This window comes from Plectropomus leopardus, chromosome 9 (genome assembly GCF_026936395.1).
Source record: "Plectropomus leopardus strain MGB_pleo_1.0 chromosome 9, ASM2693639v1, whole genome shotgun sequence".
NCBI lineage: Eukaryota > Metazoa > Chordata > Actinopteri > Perciformes > Serranidae > Plectropomus > Plectropomus leopardus.
Genome location: NC_142184.1, coordinates 20,878,752 through 20,893,556, shown reverse-complemented (window position 1 = coordinate 20,893,556; position 14,805 = coordinate 20,878,752). Strand labels below are relative to the sequence as shown.

The window sequence follows — 14,805 nt, the reverse complement described above, 5'->3', positions numbered from 1 at the left end:
TCTCGTAAACTCGGAACACACATTAGCATTAACCTGAAGTGGAAAACTAACTCCGAACACATCACTGCAAAAGCTCAACAACAACTGTACTTCTTTAGACAGATTGTAAAATATCGAGTCGAGCAACATCTTGTTTTAATCTACTCAGCCATCATTTTGTCCATCATCACTTTCTCTATACCACTATAGTACAGCAGCATGCACAGTCGACAACAATAACAAAAAAAATCTTAAAGATTGTTAATCTGTTATGTGCTTTATTTGCAGAGCATGTTTCAGCAGCACCCTCTACAGTTTGGGGTGATGGTCAAAGAAATTCTTACGAAGGAGAGGCTTCTGATTGGCGCGGTAAGATCTTTTAGCAAAGACTGTCTGTGTTTGGTTGAACCACAGCCCTCACCCTGATAAGCTGTCTGATGATTATATCGGGCTCTTTGAGGCTTGATCTCTGAGTGTATATTATAGTTGATGACAGAAACTTTATTGTCTGTCCCAATTGGTGACAGAAATTCTCATGTGACAGGCTCAATACAATACACACAGTTTGCATAAAAACTCAATTTAAATGTCTTAAAAACACAGTTAATAAAATAAAATAAAATTAGAAGTTTCTATTTTATGTTGTTCAGAGTGGTTATTGTAGAGGGAATGAAGGATTTCTTGTAGTTATTCTTCCTGGCTGGTGGGACCCTGTAGCGTCTGCCTGATGGCAGTAACTGGAAGGAGTGGGTGAGGGGGTGAGGGAGCTCCTCAGTGATCAGGGTGGCCTTCCTGATCACTGAGCGGCTGTACAGTGCAGATAGTGGTGTTTGGGTTGACCTGATTATTTTGCTGGCCTGATTAATAATGCGGGAAAGTTTTGTTTTATGCTAGGTGGTCTACAAAAGAACTGCAACAGGCAATATAAATGGTATACATGCAGGTTTTTAGACATTGTTCAAGGAAATTCTTTACAGCCATTGGTTTCGGTTCATTTCAGGGGTCCATAAAAATAAACTTTGCTAGAGTTAAAACCTGCCTGAGAAAGTTATTTTTTAAATTAACATTATATGTTCAATGTAACTATAAAGCAAGGAATCTTTATCTTTGTGTGAGTTTATCCTTTGCATATCTTGAGAACTTTTCTTCCGATCTACTTCACACTTGGTGGGTGTATGGCTGGGGACTCAAGAATGCGCAATTATGACATGCGACATCTTCAATTTTGAATAAGGTCTTTAGTCATATCTTCAGTTATGTCTTCAGTTCTGTTGCTTGCTGCATTCATAAACAGATGTAGGAAGAGAGGCAGGAAAGACCAGAGATGCTATATTTAAACAAACATATTAAGTACCAGTGACTTTCTTCATGAATGCTCTTGAGGTTACAAGATTTAAACCATAGAAACTCACTACAGCCACATGGCAATACATGTTCAGTTGTGAAATACGTAATTAGATCCCATAATTAAGTAAAAGTTTAGGTACCACACTGAAAATTGTCCACATTTGTCAGACAAGGGTAATTTGGATTTTATACAGTGTATTAGTGTGATTTGGTACAGCTAGTGCTGTTTTGTTCATATGTGGTAATTTTATTGTAACTGTGAAGGCCGTTATGGGCGCATCACTGAGTCAAAGACAAATTTTCCTACAGGGACAGTAGAATATATGGTATGCTATGGTATGGTATCGTATGCTATGCTATGCTATGCTGTGCTATGCTATGCTATGCTATGCTATGCTGTTATATTATTTTTTCTTTCATTAATTTACATTTTTTAAAAACATTGTTTTACTTTCACAATTTCTTCTGGCAATTTGGGCCTATACCAGTGTTTAAATGATGTAAATCAATTTGATTTGATTGCAGTTTTAATTTTAATCTTTTTATTTTCTAGGTAATTTTCACTTTTAATTTACTTTCAATAGAGGCAACAAGTGATGTGTTAAACAGTTTCGACCCCAGCTCCAACACTTTAAGTGTATTAATTGCTTTTCCATGTCTATAGCCCGCTCAGATGCCGAACCCTCCACAGTACCAACAATACCCGAGTAGAGAGTCCTCGTTCCCCAACATGCAGGATGTAGACTGTCTGGTTCTGAAGGTGCTGGAGGTCCAGGACATCCGACAAAAGATGCATCAGCTACAAGAAGAGCTTAACTGGGAGAGACAGAACTATGAGGGTTTACAAGGTGAGAGACAAACATGAGGCAGACTAAACAAAGAATGTTTTTTCAGTAATGACCTGCTTCATTTTCTCAGAACCAAATTACTATGAACTGCCACCCTGTAGATCTAAGTGCCAATAAATTCTAGTGAAGGAAATGGCACTTACATAAACACCTTACTTACAGAAACTAAAACTAGAGTAATGTTATTCTAGTTCCTCTTTTTCCAAGGCTTAGTCATGGCTTAATTTATTTTAAGTTGAGTTTCATGATCTCTCTGGAAAACATAGGATTTTCAAAACATTGCATTTTCATTGAAAAAAAGATAAAGAAAGTTTTGCCAAACAAGCATGTTCCCTCATATTTAGAGTATAATTTGTTGGCCAAGGCATCTCTGTATCACGTCAATGCTTCATCTATAATAGTTTGTTGTGAAACATTTCACCTTTTATTTAAAATAATGCAACTTGTGCAACTGGGATATTGCACTTTGCCATATTGCAATTTTGATAATATTTTAGTTAATTGTGCATCCCTAGTTAATGATTAATTTAAGAAATACTTGCCTGATTAATTAGTTGTGAAAGTAGTAGCTTTAAATGTCAAAAAGGTGAGCTGTACAGACTATGACGATGGACAGTATTGTTAAGATCATTTTACAAATACAGCTATGAGTCACTGGTCTAAGAATGAAACCATTGGCATTGTCTATGGATGGCATGGAAAAGAGATAACATGTAAATATAGAGATAACATGTAAACCAGGCATGTCAAACTGGTCCACAGGGGGGCCGGTGTGGCTGCAGGTTTTTGTGCCAACCAACCAAGAGCACACAGTTTGACCAATCAACTGTCTGAAGACGGAGATCAGTTGATTAAATGAGTCAAGTCTGGTGTGCTGCTACTTGGTTGGAAACAAAACCTGCAGCCACACCGGCCCCCCTGTGGACCGGTTTGACATGCCTGATGTAAACAGTGATGGGCCAAGAATAGAACCCAGGGGAACTTTCTGTTTTGCAGATTGTTTTTTTTTTTTTGCATAATTATACATGCTTTTGAGATGCACAATCATTTTTAGATGGCAGAATAAAACTGAGTGACCTGTTAGGAAATCCACATAGATAAAACTAATCTATTTAATTAGTAGTGGTTGTTCTGAAGAGAAAGAAAAAAAACTAAAAAAACTAAATTAAATAAATCCAGACTGAAAAAAAACTCATATCCTATCCAACTGATGATTCAGATTAGTCAGTTTTAGGTTTGCTTTCTATTCAGAACAATGGTAACTTTTTCCCATTCAGGTGAAAAGTTAGGCTTTTTTTGTCTGGTTGTTGATTTTTCTTTGTTTGGTATCTACTTATGATGTAATTCATTGTTTGCACAGGGCCGATCCAACAGAACGGACTGGATCCAACAAAATCAGAAATCCAGAAACTTCAAAATCACATCCAGCAGCTGGAATATAATGTGAAAGCAATGGCCACGGTGAGCTCGGCAATGACCCTTAGAGGGATATTTGTTCTTTTTTTAATGTGGATTTCCAAAGGAATATACGTTACACAATATTGAAACACTGTAGACAAACAGCAGCTGTATTTTTTTAGGTGGACAGCAGTTTTAAAGCCAGAGCCTAATGCTTTTAATAATACTTTTAATCTGATGTTACTTATCACACTAACTGTTCATTGTATTCGAATACTGATTAGTATGAGTATGGCCTGAGGTTGCAGTGACATACTGTGAAACCATATATCATGGTAAGAAAATTGACAGTTATCATATTTTGAACATTTGCTTATTTGCAGTATTGGAAAAAAAAATGCAACCAGATGGAGAATCTCACCTGCAAATATGCATTTCCTTACTTCCTTTATTGCATGTCAGACTTTTTACACATACTAATGATTTCAAGTTTCAATGAAGATTTTTTTTAAACCAAAAAATCCCTCCATTTTCATTCCTTGGGTTTTCCAAACTATTTTGTATGAGGGCCAGATTAGATAATGTGAAAATACCTAGGGGGCAGCTGCTTCTAACGTCATATGGGTTAATAAAAAATCACAAACAAATGACACAAACACAGCTGTTCCATCTTTAAGTGAAAATCGATTCAACTCTCCACTGCTCCAGCTCTCGCTCTTGACTTAACACATCTTTGCTTTGGCCATGTCCGCTATCTAGCAGAAAATAATCATATAGTATATTTTGAAAGAACGGCCTGGAGTCGTATGCTTTCAACATGAAGTCAGCTGTGGAGGATGAAAAGCTTGCTGGCAAGATCAGTGAAGACAACAAGCTGATGGTGGTTTAAAATTGGTCTGCGGGCCACACTTGGCTCCTGGGCCAATTGTGGCCATTTAGATAAGACTGCCTTAGAGGAGCATCGTAGCTGATAGTAAGATAATATAAACTGTGATAACGTGAAACCGTGATACACCTGACGTTTATATAATTACTTAATTACTTATATTACTTAACAGCCAAAATGAGCAATTGGTAGTCAACAACCTGCAGCTCTGTGAATGTCAGAAGCTTAAATTTTACACAATTTGAATAGTAAAAGAATTGATAGATAAATCTTGTGGTCTTTGGTGTGTATGGATGTATGCAGTATTTCTGTGTTTGTGTGTATGATGTTTATTGACATGCCAATGCTCCCATGTGTGTCTGTGTCATATGTTTTTATTCTGTTGGTTGCAGAAACGTTTCCAGCTGCTGAAGGACTCTGTGGACTGTCTGGACCAGTGTCAGACCAGACTGCTCAGCAGGCTGAAGGCTTGGAGGTGGGAGCAGCACAAGGCCGCCATCGGACACTCCTTTGACGACAACCTCAACCCCCTGCAGACCTGGTGAGGCGCACCCCACTCATTTGTTCCCTTTTTGATCCGCTGTGTCTGTATTGTATTGCTTGAGATCAGCTTTCTGTGGGAATCCCTGGCTATGAGGCTGGAGGGTACTCAGCAACCAACCTGATAATTTTTTGAGTTTTTATTTTCTTTCTTGGTCCCTCACTCTCTTTACATATTCTCTCTATCAGGTGTGAGCAGCTGCTTGGCGTCAACGGAAAGCTGAGACAGGAATTGATGCTGATAGGAGAGCCGATCCCAGAGCTCCAGGAAAGACTGGGGCAACTTCTGCAGGTTCTGATTCAAAGGTAAATAGCCACATTTTTAAAATACATTCATATATTTTTGAGTGTATTATAAATCTATAAAACGGTCAAAGAAAGAAAATGTATTTCACTCAAAGTTTTCCTTTTTCTTAAACTCACACAGAGCAACATGGATGACTTACTTTCAAACATTTTTAAAAACAGGAAACATTTTTCCCTCACTAATCTAACTGATGTCTCTTTCAGCTCACTCGTGGTGGACAAGCAGCCCCCTCAGGTCATTAAGACGCAGTCAAAGTTCTCCACAACAGTGCGATATCTGCTGGGGGAGAAGGTTGCTCCCGGGAAGCCTGTGGTGCTGAAGGCGCAAATTATTAATGAACTGCAGGCCAGGAACCTGGGCAGTGTGCCTGGGTGAGTCATACACACAACACAACAGGGAGGACTGCTCACTGACAGGGAGGGGGAGAGCGATAGTGCACATCACTAATTGGTTTTCAGGATTTTTTACCTCCATCCCTGTGGGTTTTTTTGTAGTGTTTTTGGATTTGTTCTGTACCTCACCCACAAAATGACCATTTGTATATCAATTACTCGCTCTATGTTAAGTTGAACATGTGAAGAAAACCTTGTTTTCTCGCACACCTTAACAGTGAACAAAGCATCCAAAAACAGTGAAAATTCTTGATTGATATATATATTTTTATTTTTCTTATATTTTGGATTGCTTGGATGCTTTTCCTGCTTATTCTGTTTTTAATTCCTTGTTTTCTAAGAGCACCTTGTGATCACATGTGTGAAGTTTAGTATAACAGAAAATTCATATAGAAACTTTCTATTTTTCTGCAGCGATAATGTCGGGGAACTGATAAACAATACAGCCATCCTAGAACACAACACAGCCAGCAAGAGCACATGTGCCACGTTCAGGAATATGGTCTGTACCGCCCTGGATTTTTCCGCATAGATTAGTTTATTGTTTAGTCTTGTTAACAAATTTCATTTGGTGTTACAGTCCATCAAGAAGATCAAGAGAGCAGACAGGAAGGGATCAGAGTCTGTGACAGAGGAAAAGTTTGCTCTCCTGTTCTCAACAGAGATCACCATCACAGGCTGTGAGACACCCTACAGGATACAGGTTTGGCCCGGTCTATTGTTCTTCAACTGTTCCCTATATCCTGTTGTTAAATGAAAGGTGATGATTTTACCTTGATGATGATGATGTTTTTTCCTGTACCACATTGCATTGAACACAGTTGCACCCAATGATCTGCCAAATCATGCAGCAACCACAGGTGTAGATCTCAGTGGGGGGGATACATTTTTCTCCCCCAATAAAACAACAAATGGGGTGCCCAGTACCTCAGTTGGTAGAGCGGGCGCTCCATGTGCAGAGGGTACGTCCTCGCTGCAGCGGCAGTGGGTTTTATTTCAACCTCGGCCCTTTGCTGCATGTCATCCCCTCTCTCTCCCCCTTTCATGCTTAAGCTGTCCTATCAAATAAAGGCAAAAATACCCCCCAAAAGTCTACTCTGTGAACTGATGCAGAAATGAACAAATTGGTTCATAAATATTACCCCAACAAAAGAACACTTTGCATATCTATCAGATGAGACAGGCGCGTTGGAGAGCGATGGATCGACCAAAAAGCTGTCAAAGGACTCACATTGACGGCACATTGTCTTGGAATATCACTTTTATTTGTGATGGTTCGATACTAGACCTTCATCTTGGCCGATGAAGGTCTGGTAGTGAAACGATAAATGTTAAAATAAAGCTGACACCCAAGACACACAAGCTTTGCTAAATGGCTACAGCATTGACAGAGCTTTCATACAACAATATACAAATTAAAATTATGTCATTGATTACAGATGATTTCACTGCCGGTGGTTGTCATCGTCCACGGTAGTCAAGACAACAATGCTCTGGCCACAATCATTTGGGACTGTGCTTTTTCCGAACCAGTAAGTGTCAAATTATTAATTTCACTGCTATTCTTATTCTTTATGCTGTTTTTATGTTACTTGACTTTTTAGTGTCTGTTTTAAGTGATTCAGTTTGTCTGTCTATGCTGCTGTGAATACTTCAACTCTATTTAGTCAGCCTAGTCATATGGAAAAGATTGTAGAGAATTTAAGCTATGTACTGTGCTAATGTCTGGCCTCTAAGCTCTTACTTGATAAGTGTATCTTTGGAGGAATTTTCAGTTGTTTTGATATTAATTTAAACTAGAAGGGCCTCTGCAAAGGCCAATGTCATATTTTATAATGTGGAAGGAGCAAGAAACAACATTATAAGACCATTAATTTAGCAGCAAGCTACTATTATTCATGTCCCCAGGGTGCATGGGAGAGTTCATACAAGACGTGAATCTATTTTTCCTAAGATGGTGAATAACATCCAATGCTCTGCTTCTGAATGGCTTAGCCTGACAATGTTACCCCAACCCTAACTAATCTCACTCCTCTTACCTAAGCCCAACCAATCCAGCCAACATAGACAAGAAGTAGTTGCAGAGTAGAGGGGGTTATAACTTTGCCATCCTAGGAAAAGACAGCTAATTCCCATTAACAATAGCTCTGTCAGCACGGTTTCCATTGTTAACGCCGCACTGGTAACCACCACTACTTTGGCTTAGAAATGGTAAATTCAACACTTTGAAACATTTCAATACTTTAAACCATTGCTCTGAAACGTTGTGAAACATTTTAAAACCTGTTTGCTCTACATTTGCATCTGCTGGTAGAAGCTTGCATTGCACCCATTTATTGTTTTTGTTGTAAGCTCCCTTTTCCCCAGTCCAAAAGCCTGTATAGCCATAATATAGTCATATGCATCTATATCTCTCTCTCTATATGTGTGTGTGTGTGTGTGTGTGTATCTATTTATATATAATATATTATTACATTATATGTATGTATGTATGTATCTGTCAATCTTTCTATCTTTCTATCTATCAGTAACAACACCTCAGCTCAGTTCGCACAAATCTCCCTCTACTTCCTCACCACAACATACGCCTCAAACGCCTGCATTTCCTGTGGTCTTGTAAAACTCTCTGTCCGGGTTTGGTACATGGATCTATTATAAATCGTTTTGGTACCGATCATGTGACATTTCGAAACCCATTTCGAGCTATGTGCCGAAGCCGACGAAATGTTTCAAAACAGTTTGATCTTGGGTGTCGAATTTGCCATCTCTACTTTGGCTCAGAACCCTCCATGTTTGCTCGTGACGTCCGAGATGAGTTCAGGTGAGCTTGCTAGAAAATACCACAGGTTCAGGCAAGTGGCTCAAAAAGTGACAGACAGCATTTTGAGTAAGTTATTACAAACTTGCAGAAACATTATTTAGTGCAGTTACGTGACATGAATACCCTTTATGAGGCTTATCCCAGATATGATCATATGGGGATCTGGTTTATTTCATCGGACAAAATATCGTACGCAGCTTTTGCTGCGTATTATACTGAGTTGGAAGTGAACCATAAACTAAAAGTAGTGTGTAATGTGCATACAAGCTGTTGAGGCCTGGGTTGGCTTCCTGTTTGTTAGTCTCTTTGCTTTAATGACTGGAAGTAGTCTGATGTCATCTGTAAGAAATGCATTGATTTCCTTTTAAACCTCAACCACTCAAACGAAATAGATATTATCTACACACTTGAGCTGCTTGTGTACTTGTACTTCCCTTCTTTTTTCTCCTTTAAGCTTTAGTCTCTTCTACTCTTCTCCCGACATGATTGTAAATGCATATCAGTGTTCCCGCCATGTCAGCCTCTTTGTCATTGCCATCAGGACAGAGTACCGTTCATGGTGCCAGAGCGTGTGCCCTGGAGGATGATGTACAGCACTCTAAACAGTAAATTCACTGCTGAGGTCCAGACACACCATAATCTGGACCACTACAACCAGCACTTTTTGGCACAGAAGATTTTCGACAAGCCTGACTTTGCAGACGACTTCAGCAACATGATGGTTTCCTGGGCCCAGTTTAATAAGGTACACACAGGTCCTACCACACAGTCATACATAGGCAGACATACACTTATCTCTCACAGCATCTTTCTGTCTTACAGGAAGTTCTTCCAGGTCGACCATTCACTTTCTGGCAGTGGTTTGAGGGAGTGATGGAGCTGACTAAGAAGCATCTGAAAACCTATTGGAGTGAGGGGTGAGGAGACTTCCCAACCAATTCACTGTTAAATCTTATCATCCTGCTGCATCTGTCCATATTGACACATGTTTGCAATGTTTTGTTCCTCTAGGCTGATATTTGGTTTCATTGGGAAGCAGCATCTACACCTGATTCTTAAAGACAGGCCCAACGGGACATTCTTGCTTCGCTTTAGTGACTCTGAGATCGGAGGCATCACCATTGCATATGTGTCAGCTACTGAGAGTAAGTGTTGATGTGGCCACAGTTAGACCCCCCCCCCATCTTTAAGTTCTTCTGTTTCTTGTTTGGATTATGTTTGGATTTTGATGATGCTAAGGTACACCAAGTAAATTCAATGTTCACATGGTGAGAAGGCCAACATGCAATATCTTATATATCTTTTATTTTTATGTGAGATAATTTAATGACAATTGAAGCATTAATGGTCTCCTTCGTTTTGTGTATGGTTGTCCTGAATTTAAAAAATGAACTATTATATATATTTCAGATATATTTAAAAATTAAATTTCCATGACATACTGTGCTATATTATGAAATATTTTATGACCTGCTATACTATGACTTTTTATGACATTTTAATGGCATACTATACTTTGACTTTGTTTTATATAACTCAGTGAAATACTATGTATCATGTAAAACTTCATATTGTGCTCATCGAGTAGTATAGTATGTTGAGAAACTTCATTGCAAAACGCCATAGTATAGTTTGTCGGAAAATTTAATGAAAATCATAGTAAAGTATGTCATAAAAAAATCACTGAAAAAGTCATAGTGTAGCATGTTGAAGAATTTCATCAAAGAAGTCATAGTATTGCATGCCAAAAAATGTCATTATGAAAAGTGACGGCATAGTTGTTAGTATAGTATGTAAAAAAAAATGTCATTGACAAAGGTTGTAGCCCAGGGGCATCACACATAGTATATTATGTTATAAAAAATGTCAGATAAAATGGTAACAAAAAAATAAAGAAGAAAATTCACAAAAATATCAAAGTATACAGTATTTCAATAAAATGACATAGTATAGTATATCCAAAAAATAAAAAGTCATGAAGACATCATAGTGTCACATCATCAAAAAAGTAATAGAATAGCATTTTATAAAAATGTCACAAAAATGTCACTGTGTAGTATGTCAATAACAATGTCAACAAAAAAGTCATAGTATAGTATGTTGAAAATGTCATTGAACATGTCATGTTAAACGTGGTATTACAAAATTTACTGGCTGTTATGTCACAAAAGATGTTTTAAGGAAGTCATCTTATATGTCGGTATAACACTAGACAAAAGTTATATTAATTTATGTAATTAAAAATGGTACCTTCCACAGCATGTTTTGTCAAAGTAAATAAAGCTTAAGTACATACATAAACAAAATACCATAAAAGTCAATGTATAGTGAGATATATAAAAATTCCATAATAATTCATAGTAAAGTATGTCAAAAATTGATTAAAAAGGCAATTTTATATTATGTCATAACAGTTGTATAAATAGATGTCACAGCATAGTTAGTCATAACAATGTCTGAATATGCCTGAATATGTTATAAAATGCATAAAATGTTGTAGTAAAGTCTGTCATAAAAAATGAAAAGTCGTAGTATAGTGTGTTATAAAATAGCTCATAAAAAAAGCCATAGTATTGTTTATATGTCCTGAAACATATGATAAGAAGTCATACTATAGTATAGTAATAATAATCTAATAATTTGAATGTTGATAATAAGGAGCCAAGGTATGTCAATGACACAAGCTCATCTTCTCTGTCTCTCTGACATGAGATGAGACATACATAACATACATACATAGAGTGACACATCAAACCTTTATTTTTTTCACCTAGACGGGGGACAGAAGATCCAGAACATTCAGCCCTTCACTAAGAGAGATCTTGAGATCCGTAGCCTTGGTGACCGCATTCGGGACATCAACCACATAACTTACCTGTATCCTGAATTTCCTAAACATGAAGTTTTCAAAAAATTCTACTCAGGTATTCATGCACAGAGTCACATTTATATTTTTAAGCTAGAGTAAGATCCAACAATTAACAAGTCATTTATTTTACTGCTGTTGTTACAGAGCCTCAAGCGTCGCCTGTTGGGGGTTATATCCCTGTGTCTCTCCATACTAAAGTTGGCACGTAAGGAACAATTTTAAAAATAATCAGTGTCATTTCATGCTCTTAAAGTGGAATTATTTCAAGAGAACATGTCGTGTTATTGTGTGTCTGTGTGTGTGTGTGTGTGTGTGTGTGTATGAATCCAGGGAAGCAGGGTCAGCCACACCCCCGGCTGCCAGTATGACACCCCATGCTGAAAACCCGCACAGTACTGTTGGCTTCACCGTGTAAGTGTTTCCTCTGATCATTTCTGTCTTTCACTTTGATTTCACAAGACCAACTCACTTCCTGTCATTCATATATCCTGGTGCTGTCCTTTATCAGTCTACCAGCATCATTTACACTGTGTTTTTGTCTGCACATCTACGTTTGGATGCCCAAAGAAAACCTTCAGAGAGTGGGATTGTGACTTTAAGATAAGAAGTGAGACCCAAAATGTAGGAGGCACTCTAACCACCAGAGTACTAACTCTGAAAGTATATCAGTGGTGTTTGTTGTTATTTAAAGTTAAAGCCTAATCACAGAGAGCTCCATTACTCTCCAACAAATTCTGCTGAAGCAGCCTCAAAGTTAGTTAATTTATTCCTCAGTTGTATATTGTGTGTTTGTTGTAGTGTATTACGAAAGCCATAAAACTATTGTATTAAGCAACATATTGATATTCAAGATGAAATTTTTTAACTGCACCTATTCCATCAAGTAACATGCACCTGTTCTAATCATTCTGTAGCATGAAATCAATCTTTAAAAACGTTTAAATCTTGTCCCTAAGTAAAATTTAAGTTCTTGTTTGACCTGTTTAAATGTTTGTCTACGGTGTATGGCCCACGCAAAGGTGTTTTCCCACTGTGTTTTTACACCTATGTTACTTTCTTCCATTTTCAATTCATTGGCATGGACGTTGGTCATTGTATTGTGGATTTACCTCACATTTTACATGCAACAGCAGCCTCCATGAAGTCTGAACAGAAAATGCCTGAGCAAATCAAATGTAATTCTTCTTAACAGCAGCTAAGCAAAATTAATAAAAAAAACCCCAAACAACTAATGAGAAAACCAGATTTACTTAAGTATAGATTAAGAACATAAATAAAGTCATACAAATTTCATAGAACAGTATTTCATTGTAAAAAAATGTCCGTTGGGCAAAATTCTGAAAAAAGTCATAATTATAGTATGTCGTCCAAAATAATAGTTTATATTACAGTTTCTCAAATGGGGTCACATTGACCCCTGGGGGTACATGGAGGTACTCCAGGAGGTATGTGAGATTTAAAAAGAAAAATAATTTTATAAAATAGCAGTCATGCATAACTGCTTAAAAAGAATTATATTATAAAAAGTTCAGTAAAAATATAAATCTAAGTTCATAAACTGAATTTTAAGCTCAATATTCAATTTCACAATCCTTAAACTGCCGTCAAGCCACAAACAATGGAACTGTGGCTGAAGTGTAGCAGCAATGCTGCTGAAAACATGGATAGACAAGTAACAGAGAAGGCAAAACCAAAACCGAGGAAATACCATGAGTATGCAGACACTTCATATTATACCATGTGGAAAAAAATGCCAAAAACGTCATAATATACCATGTTGAAAAAATAGCTGAAAACGACATAGTATAGTATATCGAAAACCAGCTAATTTTGACATATAGAAAAAGTTGCTGAAAAAAAAGACATAGTGTAGTATGTCGAAAAATTGAAAATTTTGGCATGTCGAAAAAAAAGACTGAAAACTAAATATGATAGCTTGTAGACACACTTCATAGCATACCCTGTTGAAAAATAACCCAAAAATGTAATAATTTATCATATTGAAAAAAATGGCTGAAAATGCCATATTATCGCTTGTGGAGATGCGTCATTGTATAGCATGTTGAAAAAAAGGGCCAAAAAAAGCCAAAAACATCATAATGCAGCCTGTAAGAAAAAAATGGCCGAAAACCGCATCATATAGTATGACGAAAACACTAAATTTTTGACATGTCCAAAAAATAGCTGAACACAACGTATTATGGCTCGTAGAGATGCCTCATAATACACCATGTCGAAAAAAATGGCCAAACACTGCATAGTACAGTATGATGAAAAATTTCAAATTTTTACATGTCCCGAAAATGGCTGAAAACGGCTTATTACAGCTAATGTAGCATGAGGGATAATGTAGCAAATGGCCAAAAAAGGCCAGAAACATAATACTAAAGCATGCCAAAAAATGGCTTAAATCCATATAGGATAGCATTGGAAAAAAATCTCAAAATATGGCATGTCCCAAAAACAGCTGAAAACTCCCTAAAAAAGCATAAACTTGCATGCTGAGACATCCCATAGAATAGTATGTGGTAAAAACTACCCAAAATACCATGATATAGCATTTTGAGAAAAATTACCAAAAAGGCAAGGCTATAGTATGGCAAAAAAATGTCAAACTAAAACTTCCCAAAAACAGCTGAAAACATCGAAAAACAGCATGAAATAGTGTGCCAAGACACGCCAGAGCATAGAAAGCTGCAAAAGCAGCAAAAAACACCATAAAAATGCCATGATAAGGCATGTTGAAAAAATGAACGAAAAGGTGAGGCTATAGTATTTCAAAAAATTTCAATAATGACATGTCCTACAAATGGCTGAAAACACCTTTAAAAAAATCAACATTGTGCCAGGACACGCCAGAGCATAGAAAGTTGCATAAACGCTGAAAAACATCGTGATGAAGTCATTTTTTCAACCTGCCTAATGGTGTTTTTTGACTGCAATTGAAACTTTCAATGCTATGGCATGTTTCGATACGCTATTTTATGCTGTTTTGAGGTGTTTTCAGACATTTTTGGGAAATGTATTTTTGACATTTTGCCATACTATAGCCTTGCCTTTTCGGTCATTTTTTCAACATGCTATATTTTGCTATTTTCGTCGATTTTTGCAGCTTTTTATGATCTGGCGTGTTTCAGCATGCTACTATATGCTGTTTTGAGGTGGTTTGAGCCATTTTTGGGACATGTCATATTTTGACATTTTTGCCATACTATAGCCTTGCCTTTTCGGTCATTTTTTCAACATGCTATTTTATGATGTTTTGGGGCATTTGTGCAACTTTCTTTGCACTGGCATGACTCAGCACGCTATTTTACGCTGTTTTGAGGTGTTTTCAGCTGTTTTTTGGACATGTCATATTTTGACATTTTTGCCATACTATAGCCTTGCCTTTTGGGTCATTTTTTCAACATGCTAT

General features: G+C 37.2%; 1 protein-coding gene across 1 annotated transcript in view; it reads left to right on the top strand.

The window, feature by feature from the left end:
* The window catches only part of stat6 (signal transducer and activator of transcription 6, interleukin-4 induced), a 48,743-nt gene that overhangs the window by 12,354 nt on the left and 21,584 nt on the right, over nt 1–14,805 (top strand). The window contains exons 4-18 of the mRNA XM_042491571.2: nt 268–348; nt 1,991–2,174; nt 3,535–3,635; nt 4,851–4,999; nt 5,188–5,304; nt 5,509–5,676; nt 6,112–6,199; nt 6,278–6,400; nt 7,137–7,229; nt 9,060–9,263; nt 9,341–9,435; nt 9,530–9,663; nt 11,293–11,442; nt 11,532–11,592; nt 11,718–11,798. Coding sequence (XP_042347505.1) covers nt 268–348; nt 1,991–2,174; nt 3,535–3,635; nt 4,851–4,999; nt 5,188–5,304; nt 5,509–5,676; nt 6,112–6,199; nt 6,278–6,400; nt 7,137–7,229; nt 9,060–9,263; nt 9,341–9,435; nt 9,530–9,663; nt 11,293–11,442; nt 11,532–11,592; nt 11,718–11,798 — 1,829 coding nt within the window. The remainder of the gene's footprint in view (nt 1–267; nt 349–1,990; nt 2,175–3,534; nt 3,636–4,850; nt 5,000–5,187; nt 5,305–5,508; nt 5,677–6,111; nt 6,200–6,277; nt 6,401–7,136; nt 7,230–9,059; nt 9,264–9,340; nt 9,436–9,529; nt 9,664–11,292; nt 11,443–11,531; nt 11,593–11,717; nt 11,799–14,805) is intronic.